The 20341-nt window shown below is 34.6% G+C and overlaps 2 protein-coding genes across 3 annotated transcripts in view; both read right to left on the reverse strand.

Moving 5' to 3' along the window:
- The window catches only part of mpp2b (MAGUK p55 scaffold protein 2b), an 81603-nt gene extending 77781 nt beyond the window's left edge, over nucleotides 1-3822 (reverse strand). For both annotated transcript variants that reach the window (XM_079801317.1, XM_079801315.1), the window contains exon 1: nucleotides 3474-3822. The gene's annotated coding sequence lies outside the window, so the exon portion shown is untranslated. The remainder of the gene's footprint in view (nucleotides 1-3473) is intronic.
- A 2017-nt stretch (nucleotides 3823-5839) lies between these two features.
- On the reverse strand, nucleotides 5840-9180 carry pyyb (peptide YYb). Its single transcript, XM_079846155.1, has 4 exons — nucleotides 9042-9180; nucleotides 8596-8783; nucleotides 6296-6373; nucleotides 5840-6136 (listed from the first exon to the last, which is right to left on the reverse strand). Exons 2-4 carry the CDS (start codon nucleotides 8781-8783, stop codon nucleotides 6115-6117), a joined length of 288 nt encoding a protein of 95 aa, XP_079702281.1. The 5' UTR covers nucleotides 9042-9180; the 3' UTR covers nucleotides 5840-6114.
- Nucleotides 9181-20341: the final 11161 nt, after the last annotated feature.

Raw genomic sequence — 20341 nt, forward strand, 5'->3', positions numbered from 1 at the left:
GCAATTATCATCATTTTACGTCATCGGAGGCTTTTTTGGACAGAGGCTAGAGACTACAGCCAGTAGTAGGAGCTAGTTCCGCATGTTTTCAACCCGCCCATAGGGGTGGGATCTCACTTACAGAATGTAAGACACAGACGGCCGCACGGACATTCATAACGGAGCGATGCGGAGCAAAGCTCAATAAATTCCTATGAAAGTTAAGCTTCCATAGGCATGAACTGAAAACACGCCAGACTGGACATGCACCGTGAATGACTGTGAGGCCGTGAATTAATGACAATGCGGCTGTGAATGAATGCCGTGCTCATTTTAGTTTCGTTTAAAATTAGCGCCAAATCGGGGCGGGTTGCTTGAATTGTGGGTTCATGAAAAAACACAACAACAAAACGTTACAATGACAAACTCACTTAAATAGGCGCATTTAGCTTTGAAATCAAATCTTCCGTGATCATCTGGTCTGTCAGCTGTTTACTCTCGTGATGAATGAAATTTGACTCCTGCTGCTGGTCTGTGCGGCGACATTCGTTCGGCTCGTGCTGTATTGAGCAGACACGTTCAGTTTTTGAATTGCAGTGTCTGTTCTCTAACTGAAATAAATTATTTTATTACTATAAAAAAGAAAACAATGGTGGGGTGTAACCGGTAGGCGTGGCTTGGGAGTGGCCTCAGCGAAGCAAGTGCATTCTGGGAGTTGTTGTCTTTCATCCATATGAGCCAAAAATACATTTTCTGGCTTTTCTCAGTTTAGAAGGCACCAACTTCAAAAATAATTTCAATTACATAAATTACCCAAATTTAAATACACATGCATCTTTCCAGCGCTGAAGTACCCCTTAAATAACGTGTTAAATATGGATATTTTTCTTACACAAACCAATCGATTCACTTCGGAAGGCCTTTATTAACCCCCGGAGCCGCGTGGAGTACTTTTATAATGGATGGATGCTCTTTTTTTGGGCTTAAACATTTTGGGCTGCCATTCCCTGCCATTATAAAGCTTGGATTAGCCAGGACATTTTTTAATATATCTCCGATTGTATTCGTCTGAAAGAAGAATATCATATACACCTAGGATGGCTTGAGGGTGAGTAAATCATGGGCTAATTTTCATTTTTGGGTGAACTATCGCTTGAATGTTCTCTGAGTTTACTTCCGTATGACAGCGTGCTGCGTGACGACTTTTTAATGTTCTTTTGCACATGCGGGTCAGTTCAGGACCATGATCTGTTCGCACTGGAATCTGTTATTGACCACATTTAAACCAACAATGTGAACAGCTATACAAAAAAAATCAGAATTGAGCAGTAAGGCTTGCGGTGTCAACGTAGCCTAAGTGATCAGACTTACGATGTTTGCCTGACTTTATTGACTAATATTGAAGAAGGGACTTAAAATATCAAGAGACCATAATACCTTGGGCCCTGTTTCCACCTGACACATTTGAAACATCAGTGTAAACAGCAATGAGTTTCAGCCATCCACTTGTGAATTTGCACAAGCAAAGCACCACTTTTTTTCTAGATTGTATTGCTTTTGATTTACGCAGATACAGCCGTATTAAACATACACACACAATCACACACATATGCTCAATTAACTTAACCAAAGGCAGTCAGGAGAGCAGATGACAGTGGGAGGTCAGCACTAACAGTACTGTAGCATTAACTCTCCGGCTGCGCAGCTGCAGTGCTGGTTGCCTAGCAACACATGAAATCCCAAGAGCCTCTACTGTAGGGTATTTGAATGGAGCAAAAGAGCTAGAAAATTGGAGAGTAAATCTTGTTAATGGTGCTGTTCTGTGTTTAGGCATGTCATTTAGACATGTTGATTAATGATCTTTATTACGAGATTGTGATGTACGTTATTTAAGTAACTGGCTGGTTTCAAGTTTCAGAACAATCTGTGGTCAGCTTTTAGAAGTGTTCATGGTCTGTCTTTGTGTGTCTACACACAGATAATTTAATAAGCAAATTTGCCTCTTTGGCAGCTGTTGTGCCACCTGGTGTACAATAATGTGCCAAACGAGTGACGACCGAAAACCTCTTCCCATGGCATATTGTTGTCTCACTGACTGTATATTATTTAATCGGAAACATGTGAATGACCTTATAGCCTATCACAGTTTTAAAATCAAAGCAAAATCAATCAAATCCTAGACCTTCTGGTCAAATACCTCATCTTGCATTGTCACTTGTTTTTATTGAGTGCAATGACTACATCACCGGTTTTCATGGAAACAGTCCCTGGAGCTGCACACGTGGGTAAAGCTGTCACACACCGAGTGGAACAGAAGCAGAGAGGTCATGTCATGTTTATGAATGAGACTCAGAAAAGAATGTAGGAGTTGAAGAGGTGTCGACTTTCCCACACAAGCCAGCAAACACATATTAAAAGAACTGACCACTGATTCATAGCCAAATATAGGGACATGAATATAGCCAACTATAGCCAAATATAGGGACATACAGGACATATGGGACATTAACTACTACAAGAAGAAAAAGGACAACATAAAACTTAAATTATTGAATAAATTCAATAATAAATAGAAATATGGTAATAGGAATGTAAATGCATATAATAATAAAAAAATAATAATAATAATGACATGAAATTAATAATGCAAATAAAAACAAGTATTTAACCTTGACAGATCTGTCTCACAACCATAATAGAAAATTATATATATATATATATATATATATATATATATATATATATATATATATATATATATTGTTTTAAATTAATAATAATAATTACTATATTTGCAGGAAAAAATGTCCATTAGAAACCAAACTCTGGACTAAGCCTCATGCAGTGACGCTGTTGTTGTTTTCACTCATGGCTACTTGTATAAAGTATTTCAATTATAAACATAATGAATTGACAGCATATAGTTAATATTTAATTACATCATCTATCTTTTCTAATGATTTATGGACTGGGGAAAAAAAACTAATAAAAGCAGTGAGATCAAAGTCACCTTACAAAGTCATCATGATGGGTGACGTCATTGTAAATTAAGCGAACTGTTAATTAACTATCAATATATATATACTAAAAATACATGGTTTTCAGTTTAAATACAACCTGAACACATTTAGTGTGGTATGTATGGTACAGTGTATCAGATGGTAAAGCATGGTACGCTTATAATATATTCCATGGTACTGAATGATTACCATTTTCCTATTCTGTGTTATTTATTTTACATGGTAAATGGTAGCTTCACCAAAGAATCCCATATTACTAACATACCAAATATCCAGAAAAGGCAATGTAATACCATTGTATTTTTTTGTGCGAGCACAGTGATAAACACTGACATCGATCAGTGCAAAAGACTCAAATACAGTTCAGCTCAAACTCTGTCTATATCCTACTTGTTTATCTCGTCGCATAGCTCGCTGTGCAGAAAGGAGTGTAATGAGCTGTTTCACTATCTGTCATGAACGCCTTTGACTCACCTGTGATGTCTGACAGGGTGAAATAAACCAGCAGTGCACGTCTTTCACTTTTTGCAGACGGCGGTCATGATGATGGTCGCTGAATTAACGCGTATAATCCATAGGCTTCCGAGTCATTAACAATTTCGCGTTTTATTTACCACACACATACACCTGATAACACAGCAACCAGTGCGTGGTCTCACAGACAGCAATATATTACCACGCGAACACTTTCAACTAGATTATCTGCTCAGTCAACCTCTCAGTACCTGATAACTACACGAAGATTTAAACAATCTGTGTAACTGCTTTACATCACGTATCTGGCCGGCGGCGATGCGCTTTTGTTGTATATTGAGATGCTGTGAGTCTTAAAGGGGCAACACATTCCACGCCTCTCTGCGGACCCCACAACATCGCCAGCTATACCTTTTATTAAATCACTCAAACCTTTACAGTTTAAGAACAATTCACCACATACCGCAGTCTCTGTCTTTACATAGCTACTAATATATATATATATATATATATATATATATATATACATATATATATATATATATATATATACATATATATATATATATATATATATACATATATATATATATATATATATATATATATATATATATATATATATATATATATATATATATACATATATATATATATATATATATATATATATATATATATATATATATATATACATATATATGTATATATATATATGTATATGTATATATATATATGTATATATATATGTATATATGTATATATATATGTATATATATATGTATATATATACATATATATATATATATATACATATATATATATATATATATATATACATATATATATATATATATATATATATACATATATATATATATATATATATATATATATATATATATACATATATATATACATATATATATATATATACATATATATATATATATATATATATATATATATATATATATATATATATATACATATATATATATATATATATATACATATATATATATATATATATATATATATATATATATATATATATATATATATATATATATATATATATATATATATATATACATATATATATATATATATATATATATACATATATATATACATATATATATACATATATACATATATATATACATATATATATACATATATACATATATATATACATATATATATATATACATATACATATATATATATACATATACATATATATATATACATACATATATACTGCTATATGTATATATGTAATACATACATATATACATATATATATACATATATATATATACATATACATATATATATATACATATACATATATATATATATATATATATATATATATATATATATATATATATATATATATATATATATATATATATATATATATATATATATATATATATATATATATATATATATATATATATATATATATATATATATATATATATATATTAATAGCAATTATAGACAACCAAACACACTATCCCATTAGCATGCTCGGTTATTTTTCAAAAATATCCTGAAAATATAGTGCACTTGAAATAAAAAAAGTGGTATTACCAAGCTACATGTCCAAACTTATGATAATACCAAGGACTATTCTATTCATTGTAATTTTTCATCCTCACTTGAAAGACAGAAATATAAATCATTAGACAGATTAATATTGCCTAAACATTTTTATTTCAGCTTATTGAAATACTAATGTGATGTATAGCGTATTACGTACCATATGAAGTTAAAGAATGTCCAGTTTTTGTTCAGTGCAATATGAATATTTATGGTAATTTTTTTAAATATTTGTATTTATCTTATAACAATAAAAAACAATCTTCCAAACTGTGATCATAAAACAATGATACTGGCAAATTAAACAAAACATTTTAGAAATATTGTTGAGTTCCTCCATCTAGTGGTATACAGATGTACTAGTTCAGACACAATCTTTCTTTATTTAAGAAAAGGTAAATTAATAAATTAGTGCTGTCAAACGATTAATCCAAAATACAAGTTTGTGTTTACATAATATATGTGTGTGTGTATAATTATTGTGTATAAATACACACACATGCATGTGTATATATTTAAGTTTTTTTTATATTTATTTATTTATTATATAGTTCATATGTAATAGGATATAAATATATACAGTATATACATGTATGTATGTGTATTTATATATACATAATAATCATAGGCTACACAGTACACACACATATTATGTAAACACAAACTTTTATTTTGGATGCAATTAATCGTTTGATAGCACTGAAATAAATACAATTAAATGCATAAATAAAGAGAGGAATCAAGCGTTCAACATTCAGTTATTTTTTATTATTGTCAATTTTGTCAGATGAATAATAAATTATTTACAATTGTCTTTCACAAAGCGTAAATTAAATCATAGAAAGAGAAAAGAAAAAGAGAGAGAAAGAGGCCGATTGAGATATACGGATCATGAGGTGTTTTTGGAGCCTCTTTTTGAAGAGAGTTTGGCTCATGCTGGTTTCTGCTGTTCATTTATTATCATAGAGATGAATGGATGAAGAAAGCCAGTGCATCAGCCACAGATGAGGAGAGAGGAGTCGCGTCACCATAACAAGTCTTCCATGCTGCACAAAAACAAAATTGTTAATTTTCATATCTCCACCAGGGGTTTGTCTGAATATCTCTGGACTGACTGTGACTGTCTAAGCAGGTGCGTTAGTATCTGTGATTAAATACAACATGCATTGATACAAAGCTGTGATGTAAGAGTAACCAAGATATACCGGGGCCTGACGTCCTGTTCATCATCTCCGAACAGCAGTTCAGCCACAGCATCCTCTTGGGTGGATCGCTTCCCATATCTGAAGAATGAGAAACAAGATGTACGAGCATGATTTGAGGTGTCGGTCAAGTCTGAAGCACAAATTACGTGCTTAGCGTTTGTTCAAATTCCATTACCCTAATTGTGAGCTGTAGCATAGTGCTGAACAAACAAGCACCATCCAACTTCCTGATTCAACTGAAACATCTTCAAGATAAATGTAGATCAATTCAGAGAAATAGGCAAATCAACAAGAAACCGAACCGAAATAACACACGAACGTCATTTAATTGTGGCCTTTTAAGGTTAAATTTGCTGCAGAAAATATCAGGGTAGATCTCTAGCATGCATTATCAGAGACGTTACCAGACATGTTAATCCCACTTAATAACAATCTATCTTAGCGCACAGCACAATAATGAGGGGTTATGTACAGGTTGAAGGATATCTGGCTACTCAGCCCACCCCTCGCACATTTGTGAGTGTTCAGAGAAAAACATAGCAACGCACAATTTAGTAAAACCAAGAACACACAATAAAAAGAGGCTTTGTTTAAACTGTAAAATCGAATCGATTTATTCTCTTATGAACCCTCTTGCATTGACTGTATTCAAATCAATTCAATTAGTTTAGTGCTTATCACAACATTGTCACGCATTGCTCAAAGCAGCTTTACAAACAATAGAGATTTTACAGACAAAAGGCAGCTTGAGAACCTTAGGGACTAACATTGACATCCTATTATATTTTTGTTAATATTTTTTATTATACATTTCATTTTAAGTCAAATATCAAGTTAAACTTAAAGAAAATGAGAACAATATAGCAGAATCAAAATCAAAATATGTATTTTTTATTTTTATAGAATTTTTTTTATGGTTTTAGTTTAGTGGTTTTTAGTCAATAATAATAGCTTTTTCTTTTTCTACTCTTGAGTACCATGCAAATATCATATTACAGGAATATAAAATATAATACATAGGCCTACATATCAAAGTATGTATGGTAACAACATTTAATACCATAACTGTACCTGCTATAGTACTTTTTTGTTAGGGATATTTAAACAAATTTAATAAAGGCTCAAGAAACTCATTGACTGTAAAATGTGATGTGAAAAAAAAAAAAACTGCAATACACTCATTCACAGTAAATTACGTCATTATGATGAGAGCAAGAGAGAAAGGGCAGCGAGAGAGAGATGTGTTAGAAATGATTCCATTAATTTAGGCATCATATTCTCCATTATCATCTGAAAATCTTTGTTGGGCCATTAGCTGTTTTCTGCTTTTATTTCCACAGAATCATATTTCAAGAATCATCTGAACTTACTCAGCTTGGGTTGCATCTGTACAATGGGCTTTAATCATGAATTACGGGCAGAAGAAATTGTTTTGTAAAATAATTCTAAAAGATATTGTTGCGTTCAGTCCAATGTGACATTTATGTAAGATGCTATTACAAACAATTTACACAGAATTTCTGTTTTATGGATTAGGATTGTCTCTAAGACAATATGAACTTTGCAATTGTAACAATTAATAACTTCCAATAAGAAGACATTAAGAAACATTAATAATGTAGGTTAATGTAAATTTATAGATATAGGTCTATTATTGTTTAATGTTAATTGATGTTAATTTTATAATAGCTTATCTAATGTTATGTATGTAACAAATTTACATATTAGTAAATGCATTAAATACATTAATAAATGCTGTAAACATTTTGTTCATTATCATTTCATGAGGATTAATGTATTAAATAATGTTAACTTAAATTACATTTAATACTGTTATCAAATATATGACGTTTTTTTGGGAAATATAAATATGAAATAAAATGTTTCATGACATTTCCATTTAGTACAGTTTTAAGTACTGCAAATATCATGTTCTGACTATTATTAATAAAAGTTATCATTAAGTGGTACTAATAACGGTAACACTTTACAATAAGGTTCCATTAGTTAACGTTTTTTGATGAATTAATAGTTAATAAAAATACAACTGTTCATTGTTAGTTCATAGCTCAGGTCCATTAAATAATATTAACAGGTACAATTTTTGATTTTAATAATGTATTAGTAAATGTTGAAATTAAACTTAACTGAGATTAACACGTGTATTTATCATTGTTAGCTTTATCATATGTTTATCATATGTTAACTAATGTAGTTAAATAATGTTAGCAAATGGAACCTGATTGTAATGTGTTACCCATACAATTATACGTTGCACAGCCGGGTCATTGTAGCCTTACCTCTGTCGTGTGATGAGGTTGATGTAGTGTCTTAGAGCCGTGTGGTACTTGGCCATCTCCTCTGGACCCACATCTCCCGCTGGAGGTTCTGGTTTAGGCGGGTAAGCTTCAGCCAGGCTGCTGAGACATACTATGACACACAGCACAAGAGCCAGCGGCACAGTCCAGGATCGCAGTGCACTTGCCATCTGATAGACACAGAGAGAAAACCTTTAGTCACAAAAAGTAACACTTTTGATCAGAGCAAGTCTCAAAGTCTACAGAACATTTCAAAGATATGAAACATTTCCCTTTTGCTCTATCAATAGACCCAAGAGATGCTCAACGCTGAACAGTTTTGTCAAGTTCACACACTAATGTATTTTGTAACAGAGCTATCCATGGTCCTGATTCTGATGCCGTTATGATTAAGTTATCATCAACTAAAGAAGCAGAATGCTACTTACTTTGCAATAGATGTTCAGGCTCAGAAGGATTGTGTAGAGCTGAAGTTGGTTGTTGCTGTTGATCTGCTCCTCTCTCACCAGACCATGATGCTTTTATAGCTCAAGAGACCCCAGAGGGAGGTCCAAACCCCACCCAGCACTTACACACAACCAGAGTGTTAATGATGAACTAATGAGTCATTGGCACAAGCCATCCAACCCTGTGATCTCAATATCTAGGAGACTCTGGACATTAACAAGACGGCTGTATAATACTAGAATTACATTTGCTTAAACTTACAATTTGTTACTTTTTGTAACTTACATGTTTTCGCCACAGGACGAAATTTATTTCTGACTTTATCGTAATTGTGAGTTTATAACTCGTTGACTTTTTTTTCTCAAATTGTGAGATATAAACTTGCAATTGCTAGTTATAACGTCTGAAATGTGAGATACACCCTTAAAAATAAAGGTGCCAGGAAGAACCAAAAAGGGGGTTTCACAGTGATGCCATAGAAGAAACATTTTTGGTTCCCTGAAGAACCGCTTTGTGAAATGTTCTTAAAAGAACCATTTTTTTCTAACCATTTTATAGTCTAAAGAACCTGTCTGCGCTACAAAGAACCTTTTGTCCAATGGAAAGGTCCTTTGGATATTAAAGGTTCTTCATGGAACCATACACCCTGCCAAAGAACCATTTAAGAAGCTTTATTCTTAAGAGAGTATAAACTTACTTTTGAAAGAAAAAATGTCGCAATTAGCCAATTACCCTTTTTATTTTTTATTCCGTGGCGGAGCAAGCTTAGACAATTGTATGCTGTTACATAATTCAGCAATAGGGTAAATATTGTGACTATTTTTATAATAAGGTAAGCACAACAAGCAGGGATATATTCACAATATGGCCTCAAGTGCCTTATTGTTTTTATAACATGGTCGCTTTTTCATTAAGATGTCATTTTATTAAGAAAAAACATTTGGCATTCTCCCACAGGAAGATATATTTCCTTCCTGACATGTAAATTAAGGATAATAGTTGTCAATGGGTTTTGTGCAGTTATGCACATAGTGTCTATAGGTACTGTATTTCGTCTTGAATGGAATGATGTAGGACTATTTAATATTTCAGATTCAAAATTCTGATTGGATCAGCTGTGTTTATGTTTGAAGCCATTGTAAAATAGTCCATACACACACACACACACACAACTGTAGTGCACATCAGTAGGCTAGAATTTTACAAGAATGTAGGCCTACAAATTCACGATAGGGGAAACGAAAATAGTGTTTGAATATTACTTGTTTATGGGTAGCCTATTATTGGAAATACGAAATGAACATTGGTGTGTTTTTATTATTATTATACTGCTATTTTATCAAATTAGCCTACTTTGCACTGACTGAAACTAAGAACTGATATGTCAGAATCAGCGTAGCCTACAGCCTTTGGTGGCTTACCTTTTTCATTCTCCATATTTTTGTGAATGAAAATCGCTCTTTGAGGACCTTACTCGCTTAATTTCCGGATATAATGTCTAATTTGAATTAAAACACATTTTTCCCGTAACGTTTAGTCTCTTTTTTCTCTAGTTGTGTCAGATGAAGTATCAACTCCCAGCCCATAGTAAACCCCACTGAATATAGGCCTACCTAATATAGCCTTTAGCGTCCATTGAATAAGGTATTTTTGAAGTTTAGCAAGTATTTTGCACTGCGAATAATATTCACGAGTCGCGTTTGATAAAGGGCCCGCTAAAATAATACTTAAATAATGTAAAATGCCTGTGTAAATCCACTAGAAGGCGGAGCTGAGCGGACACACACAGCGCATGCTGAATGCGTGCAGACACGTAGGCCTACGCATGTGGCTCATGTTCTGACCTTCGTTAATCCAGATTGCGTCCAACTAACAAAGTAAAAAAAAATGCTTTGTACACTATTGTCTTAGCATCACGAACATTTGTAACATGTGGTACAAAGGAGGTGATACAACGATTTATGTGGAAATCCTTTCTGATCTGATTTCTCTCAAATCTCTAAATGACAGAAATTCATTTAGAATAAAGACTCCGGAAGAAAATGAGAGCTGGAAATGTTAATTATACATCATTGATTACTAAAGAAGGCAGGGGTGGTTAATCAATAGTCATCTTGAACTATCAGTTAACTAGCCAGTGGAATTAATCTTCAAGTGTTTTAATGACTCCATCAGAGCACTCAAATGACATATATTGACTAACAACTCGATTATGTTTTAATGTAAGTGTCGGGAATTAGATTTGGGAAATGTAATAATATGCAAATAATATGGTTGAACAGACAAATCCAACAAACTCTCTTGGCACTTAGGATGACCAAACATCAGGTTTTCCCAGGACATGTTTTCAAGTCCTGTCCTGGCCCTAATATAACAATTTTCTATCCATACAGAGGGGGCATACTTTAAACGTATTGAAATTAATAAGAAATCTTTGAGTAAACTTCGAGTATTATTTGAGTATCTCATTGCCGGGCCGAGTGTCCTGGTTTTCGGTAATCAAAATATGGTCACCCTAAGTTAGATACTATTTTTATGTTTGAGTAGATTAAGTAGGCCAAGCTAATTCATATGAATTTGTATGATATCATTCATACGTTTTCGTATAATCAAATGTTTAAGGTTAGGGATGGACCTTCTTCATGCTGACATGTTTTCGTCCGAATTCATACAAAAAGATCAATGACATGTAATTAACACAGTTACATTTTTCTCATGAGATTGGGTTGGAATTGACATATTTCTGTCATTTTTTCTCAGATTACATCCTAATGTTAATAGAGTGCTGCAGTAATTACATATTTATAGATCAGTTCCCTCTTTTCCATTGGCCCAAATACAATCAACAGAAGTAAAAAGCTAAAAGTAGGCTATTCTATAAACAAACTACACCACGGTCGCGTGATCTCAGTAGTTCCATTTAGCCACTAGCAACCTTCTTTTTCAAGACAAATAAAAGGTTTTAAAATCACAAGGGGGTATTACTGATATATTTTATGTCATAGAATAAAATGTGAAAATATCTTGAGCTTGTGTTCACCACAGACTTTAAACCAAAAACCCATTAAAAACCCCCACTGACTTCAGGACGATGGAATCATAAGTGCTAAAATGCTAATTCATTTCTGGGTTTTGGCCTACAAAAATACTCCATACAGCTGAAGACAGTTCGGTGTTGATTCAGTTCCATTTGTAAAGATCATCAATCATTAAATTAGTTAATTTCATAAAGCAGTTCTGCAAAAAAATGATGGCATCGTCCAACTCAGTTCAGTTCTCATACAACAGCATCAGTTCAGTCAGATCAATAATACTGTTGAATATTAAGTAATATTGTTATAGACCTAATTAATTCTACTAATATTCAACTTATAAATCTATACTCATATTCATACACATAAGTAAAGGCGCATGGGCACTTTCTCTGTGAGCTCCCATAAATGCAGGAGTAGATTCAAGTGTAAATCCTAATGTCATGGCCGATCACGAAGGCATATAGAAATTGTGTAAATCTCAGTGATGGTCAGTACATGTTTTCTTGAGAACATTTTCTTCCGCAAATACAAATATGATCAGCCTACAGTGTGCAAGACAGATTGCTTGTTTCTCTGTTTATATTACGCATACAATTTACAGGAACATTTCCTGAGGCTTCTGTTGTAAAATTTTTAGGATTGTATCGGTGGTTGGAGTCGCCCAACCAGTGCAACCATAAAAGTCAATGAGGAGAAACAACACACAGTAGATATTGATGCTCACACTTCAGCTTATCAGTATGAATAAACACTGAGAAAGCCACGGCAGATAATACAAGCACAAACTGATTGGCTGAGTGTTTACGCTAAGATAACTCAACAAATAATATCCTCTGACGCGACCATTGTTGTGCGGATGAGAGTGTGCTCGGATGAACTCGACAGAAGAGACGGTTTGATCTGAGAGTGCTCTGCATGTATATACTTTCATATGAAAATGAATGGTGTTATAGTTTCGGATCAATACTGGGAACACATTTTTACTATGGAGCTTGTTGTAATTGTATTGATTTTAGGTTTTAGCAGGATTGTGTGTAATAATTCCACTAGGCATAAAATTAAATTATATGAAGAATCATAAAACTGTGTGTGGGGAAAGGGAATGATGTACAGAATAAACATGACAAAATAAATAAGTTAAAGCATATTAAGGTAGTGAAATGGCACACACGGCATAAAAAGAAAAGAGTTTGTTTATTGCTGTATTGTCAATATTGTACATGAATGTAGCCTATTCCATCATATAGACTAGAGTATAAGCTAATCTTTAAACAGTTTCCTTAAACAGTTTAATTGTAAACACAGTATACAATTAACGCATACCTCAGGTCTTTAGTGACCCGGGACATCATTCACTACCTTCCTCCTCATTAATTTTTTTAAGTTAGACATCAAGTTCTTAGTATTCCTCAATAAATTCATTGTAAGCAATATAACAAGAAAATAAATAAATAAAAGAATGCCTGTTTTCCCATAAATTTTTTTGTAAAAATTGTATAGTGTCACAAATGACACTAATTGAATCTTTGATGAATAAGTGCAATTTACTTTTATTCCTCAAGGTGGCAATGTCTGATACACAAATGAAGTGACGTTTCACTCATAGTTACTGCAGGCAGAAAACAAAATAATTTGTCTTGCTATCACCAGACCAAGCTCAATCTTTTAAGATTGAACATTAGTCTGGGGAGTCTGCTCTGTATTTTCTACTGCACAAGAGGCGTGATCGACGGGCATTGTTCAAATGACTCGAAATAAAATGACAATTGGATAGTCCTACAACCAATCAGACCAACGATCCAGGGTTTAAGTTGAGCTCCATTCTTTTGGCCACCAGCGGGGCTAGCTGGTAAATTAGGCTTTTACCAAAGCCGGTCGGTAGTAAGCAGTAATGGGAATAACGGCGTTACAGATAAACGGCGTTACTAACGGAATTATTTTTTTCAGTAATGAGTAATCAAACGAATTACTGTTTCTCCCGTTACAACGCCATTAGCGTTACTGAGAATAAAATACGGTGTTACTATAATTGAGCTCCCTGAAGCGGTTTTCATCCGAACAGGCTCTCTGTCAGTCAGACCTGCAACATGTGTGTGTGCGTGCGGGCGTGTGTGCATGCCTTGCGTGTTGGGGGGTGGGTGGGGTGGTACACATAACTGATGATGATTGGTGGGTGGGAGACAAGGTTGAGGTTGAGTTCACACACACACGCACACGCATTTGCACAGTCACACACACCTACGACCAGGAGGAGTCAGAGCAATGGCAAGTCCAACGACTTCAAAGGCAGCTTTCGCAAACTGGAAGTATAAGCACTACTTTTCCCTCGTTGAGGTGAAAGGTAAGAATGTTTATGTAACGTGCAACTTATGCCCAGGAAGAGAGTCTCTCCACGTCGGTGGCAAGTAATTCCAATCTAATGAAAAATCATCACATCATCACATGCCGCCACAAAATTAGTGGCTAAAAACCCAGGTGATAACGTGAGCTCCACTACCAAAGGAGTAGTATAGAACTGATAATATTTACACAATATGTACACTATATTAGGCCTACTGATAATATTTACAATAATGTATTGAATTTGATAGGTGTCTATAACATTGTCCCACAGCAACATTACAATAGTGTACATTAATGTACAATGTTTTATAATAATAATTTATTATATTTAGTGTCCAATTCTAGCCAAGAAATCTAGACGCACCCTAGAGGCAGAAAATTTATTTTGCCGCGAGTGTAGTCTAGCAACTCTCGGTAGAGCTGAGAGCTGGAAAAAACAAACTCTGGTCAGGCCAATCACAGCGTGTGAAAAGTCGGTGGGCGGGCCTAACATAATGACGGCACGTCACGGCAGAGTTGCGGAGGTTCTGAGTGCTACTCGTAAACAAAGAAGCTGACGAACAGCGGTCTTTTGAATCGGCTTTGGCTGCGACTCTGGAAGACTTGGAGTTAAAGGGTTAGTTCACCCAAAAATGAAAATTATGTCATTAATTACTTACCCTCATGTCGTTCTACACCCGTAAGACCTCCGTTCATCTTCGGAACAGAAATGAAGATATTTTAGTTGAAATCTGATGGCTCTGAAAGGCCTCCATTGGCACAATGGCACGGTTCACTCTCAAGACCCTTAAAAGGTACTAAAGACATCGTTACAAAGTCCATCTCACTACAGTGGTTCTAAAATAACTTTATAAATCGGCGAGAATAGTTTTTGTGCGCGAAAAAACCCTAAATAACGACTTACATAGTGAGAACGATTTCAAAACAAGGCATCATGAAGCTTCGAAGTGTTATGAATCAATGAGCCGAATCATGATTCGGATCGCGTGTCAAACCGCCAAACTGCTGAAATTTGGCGATTTAAAACACTGATTCGACTCGCTGATTCATAACGCTTCGAAGCTTCATGATGCCTTGTTTTAAAAATCGTCATCACTATGTAATTTGTTATTTAGGGTTTTTTTGCACACAAAAATTATTCTCACAGATTTATAAAGTTATTTTAGAACCACTGTAGTGAGATGGACTTTGTAACGATGTCTTTAGTACCTTTTAAGGGTCTTGAGAGTGAACCGTGCCATTGTGCCAATTGAGGCCTTTCAGAGCCATCAGATTTCAACTAAAATATCTTCATTTCTGTTCCTTCTCTCTTACGGTCTTATGGGTGTCGAACGACATGAGGGTAAGTAATTAATGACATAATTTTCATTTTTGGGTGAACTAACCCTTTAAGCTTTTCTTTGAGAAAAGAACGGCACTGAAGTCATTCTTAAGAAAAGAAGATATGTTCGAAGTTTTGCCAACCGGATACGGCAAAAGTCTATCAACTAACGTTAGCTCGGCTTCACCTTCTTTGCTCTGGTTGGTTGTAGCGCTCATGGCGCTATCCAATTGCGTACAGAGGGAATTTGAAAGACAACCGTTTATCCCGCCCCTCGGATTGAGCCCTGTCAATGGTGAGTTTCCAGACCCCACATTTTGATGTGGGTCTGGCTTGTCAGGCTAGTCCAATTCATTAATTTAACATAATTAATATTGGGGGCATCCAAGTTATTTGACATATTTGAAGAAAAAAAAGTAACACAGTAGTTACTTTCCCTGGTAATTAGTTACTTTTATAATGATGTAACTCAGTTACTAACTCAGTTACTATTTGTAAGAAGTAACTAGTAACTATAACTAATTACTTTTTTAAAGTAATGTGCCCAACACTGGTAAGGCAAACAAATCCTTCTTTTGTAGGTGTTGTTCCAGGGCATGTTTCTGTTCTGTTTCAAAGAAAACTTGCCTTTGAAATCTTTTAAAACAGCGGCATCAACGGGTTGCTGCGCTTCGGGGGCCGCCATGTTGAATGTAAACAAAAAGCGCCAAGTGGATAAGCCAGTTTGTGATTGATCCCCGCAGATTTGTAACGGAAGCAGGATAGAATAATTTACAGGTTTCCAGCCTGAGCTGCAGGGCGAAATCAAATCGCCGGCAGATCGGGCTGGGTTTACCCAGTCTACAAAAGAAAAACTTGAAATGGTTCAGTGATTTACTGCAGAGCAAGTACTGAACGCAATCAAACATTAGTGTCACTGTCACTTGATGGTGGATCTGGTGAAGAAGCTGTCAGCCATCAAAATATTGGTTTCGAAGATGTTGAAAATGATAGTTTTGAGAATATGTTTGCAGAAAATGGGTGCTTTTTAAGGGTAATTGACGAGATGACACAGCATCAGCACTGACATGAAAGTTGAATGTTCTTATCCCTTTCTCATATAGGCCTATATGTGTGTAATTCAAAAATGTGGGTAAGGTCCAGTAAAAAAAAAAATCAATACAGAAGAGTCCTTCACATGGTATTTTCATCAGTTAAAAAATATTGATGATTGATGGTGAAAAAATGTTCAGCTGTCTTTAAATCTTTGTGAAATTACTATGTATTAAGCAATTTTTGGCAAAGGTTATGTTTGTGTGAGAAGTCTAACAAACAGAAAATAGACATACAGACAGAGGCAAGAAAAGTTCACTGCTATCATTCAGACAGAAAGGAGCCAAAGAGAAGAACTCTAAAAAGCCATTTATGACCATTTATGAAACGCTGCAATCGTTCATTGTTTTAACTTCGCTACTGTGCGGTCTTCCACTTGTGCGCACAAAATCCTGTAACTTCCTGCATTTATGACTGTACTCCTGTCTCAATGTTACAGAGAGTCAGGGGAAAACATGGAATTATTATCAGTCTTATCGTGTGTTATGGCTTCACTAATGTGAGCAGAGTGCTTTGGTAGCAGTCTAGCATATTTACATGAGCTGATTCATTTCTGAGAGACGACCTGTGAGAAGAAGAACACTGATAGCATAATCTCTGTCCAAAAGAAAAAAAGAGCTAAGAATAAGACATTAGAGAGAGAGAAGGAACATTTCCAAAGAGATTAACATGCTTTAAATTATGTTAATGCACATTTTAGATAAGTGAAACTTATCTGAATATATGTGTGTTTGCGTGTAACATAAAATGCTAAACAATGGAATAATGAAGGTCATAGCCTAGTGAAAATTGCAACTGTTTTTATGATGAAACTTTGTAAAACTATTAGAAGTATTGTGGTCCTGCATTGAGTTTAGTAATAGATCCCATTCTAAGGAAATTTTTAGGAGATTTACTATAATTTCTTCTGAAAAAAGTTACTGCTGAACTCTTATTTTCCCACCTCAGACCCAAACTACCAGGCCAACCATCCATCCAACCACTGAGGGACCACAATATAGGATACGTCGACACAAATATTAAAATTGGTGAACAAACATGTGTTTTCCAGGTTCTGATTCTGATCCCTTAAATGCATGAATATTTCGCCAATCATTATTACATATTCGGGTCTTTAGCACCCCGGGTCGATATCTAACACAGATGGATCTCTACCTGTCACGATAATATAAAACTCTCCTGATATTAGAGGAACAAATACTGAAGAATAAAATAAAGCATATTTTGTTACTTTTTGAGCTTGGAAGGGTTCATTTTGAGCAGATGTTTTATACCATCATCATTGTCCTTGTCACAGCTCATTTCCCAGTACATTCAGCATCTGCCTCATTCGCCATCTCTAACATATTCTCATATTTTCAACATCTTCATAATCAATATTTTGATCGCTGACAGCATCTTCACCAGATCCACCATCAAGTGACAGTGACACTAATATTTGATTGCGTTCAGTACTTGCTCTGCTGTAAATCACTGAGCCATTTCAAGTTTTTCTGATGATTCTTCCTATTCTTTTGTTTTCTGCCTGCGGTAACTATGAGTGAAACGTCACTTCATCATTGTGTATCAGACATTGCCACCTTGTGGAACAAAGGTGATAAATAATAAAGATTCAATTATTGCTGTGCAGAAAAAAATATACTTACACTATTACATAACTTGGGTCATTAGCGACCCAATACCATTTTTACAAAAAATGAATGGGAAAACAGGCATTCTTTTATAATTTTTAATAAAATTGATTGAGGAATACTAAGATGGTTGATTTTATGAGGAGGGTAGTGAATGACGTCTCTAAAGATCTGAGGAATGCGTTTAAGGGTTAAACTGCAAATAGTTAGTTATTAACCGTAATCCTGACACTAAAAGGCAATTAAATGTATATACTTCGGTTGCACTTTATTTTAAAGTATGTGCACTTACGTAATATAAGGTAACAAGGGTTAAGGTTAGGTTTAGGGGTAGGTTATTAGTACCTAGTTATTACCCCGTTATTGTATTTAAATAATAAGTACATAGTATGTACATTTGGAACAGGACTGTAAAATCAAATGCTACCCTTAATTCAAAGAGTGCCTTAATCACACATTATAATTTAATTTAATGCGCATGCGTGAGAATATGACGTATAGCGCCAGCGTTCGGGAATCCATGAAATGCACAATTCAGCCCCATTTTGAGAACTACGCCGACTCGCCGAGACCTAAAGCACGATCAATGTAGAATTTAACATTTTAGATACGCGCGTCTTCCTCTGCTTGTAAACAAATCGCTTCTGGGTCATGTGTCCGAGCGCCGGATCTGCGTCATATTCTCGCGCATGCGTCGTGGAGGCACACACGGAAGACAATAACAAGTTGGATAAAGGTGTTATTTTGATTTTTTTTTGCACACAAAAACTATTGTCGTCGCATCGTAAAGTTATTGTAGAGCCATTGTGGTGAGATGGACTTTGTAACGACGTTTTAAGTGCCTTTTATGCGTCTTGGGAGTGTAAATGTACTGAATGCCAATGGAGGCCTATCTGAAGCCTTTCTCAGCCATCAGCTTTCAACTAAAATATCTTAATTTGTGTTCCGAATATGAACGGAAGTCTTACGGGTGTCGAACGACATGAGGGTGAGTAATTAATGACAGAATTTTCATTTTTGGGTGAACTAAACCTTTAAGTTACATTTACTTAAAATATGTACAGCTGGATTCGGCTGATACAACAAACCTTTTTCACAATGTATTTTTCCATATGGCAACACAAATCTAGCAATTTTTCTCATATTTCATATTTTAGGGTAATTTTATAACAGCGTTGTCTCTATGTTTCGAGGATGTTTGCTGCTAGTCTGGTCCTACCAGAATCTCGTACATTTAATTTGTGCAGAGAGTCTGGCCACTCTCCATTGACAAGCGTTAACTTCCTTGAGTACGAAGGAGGGCGGAGTCAGACTAGTTTGCTGCTAGATCCGTATTATATTTAAATTAACATTTTGTCACAACTTAATTTTATTGTGTGCATCTTACTGGGGGTAAGGATATTTTAGCTCCCAGAATGCTTTGCATGGGATTTAATTGGGAGGGAAAATTTTGAATTTAGTTATCTTCATGTGTTTTTTAAGTTATTTTTACATCTAATTTTATTGGCGCTTACTAAGTTGAATTAGGTTTCTGCTACACAAAGTATTTGAGTTGTGTTTCGAGGAAAATTGAGTTGAAATTACTTCTATAAGTCTATTTGCTCAAACACAAATTAGAGGAGTTTAAAATACTTAGAAGTCTGATGCAAATAGTTGCCTCAATTGTTTTGAGTAAAACAAAGTTGATATTTTTTTTTACAGAGAACTGCTCAAAGGTTAACCATGTTAGAGGATGGGAACTGCAAAGGGTCTCCAACTGTTGCTAAAGACACTGGTTACCCACAGTTCAATGGTAAAGAAATGCCCTCTTCACACTTCTAAATGCTCACTATTGTGAAGCGGTTTCATTGACATATCTT

The sequence above is a fragment of the Gobio gobio genome, assembly GCF_949357685.1.
Source record: "Gobio gobio genome assembly, chromosome: 20".
NCBI lineage: Eukaryota > Metazoa > Chordata > Actinopteri > Cypriniformes > Gobionidae > Gobio > Gobio gobio.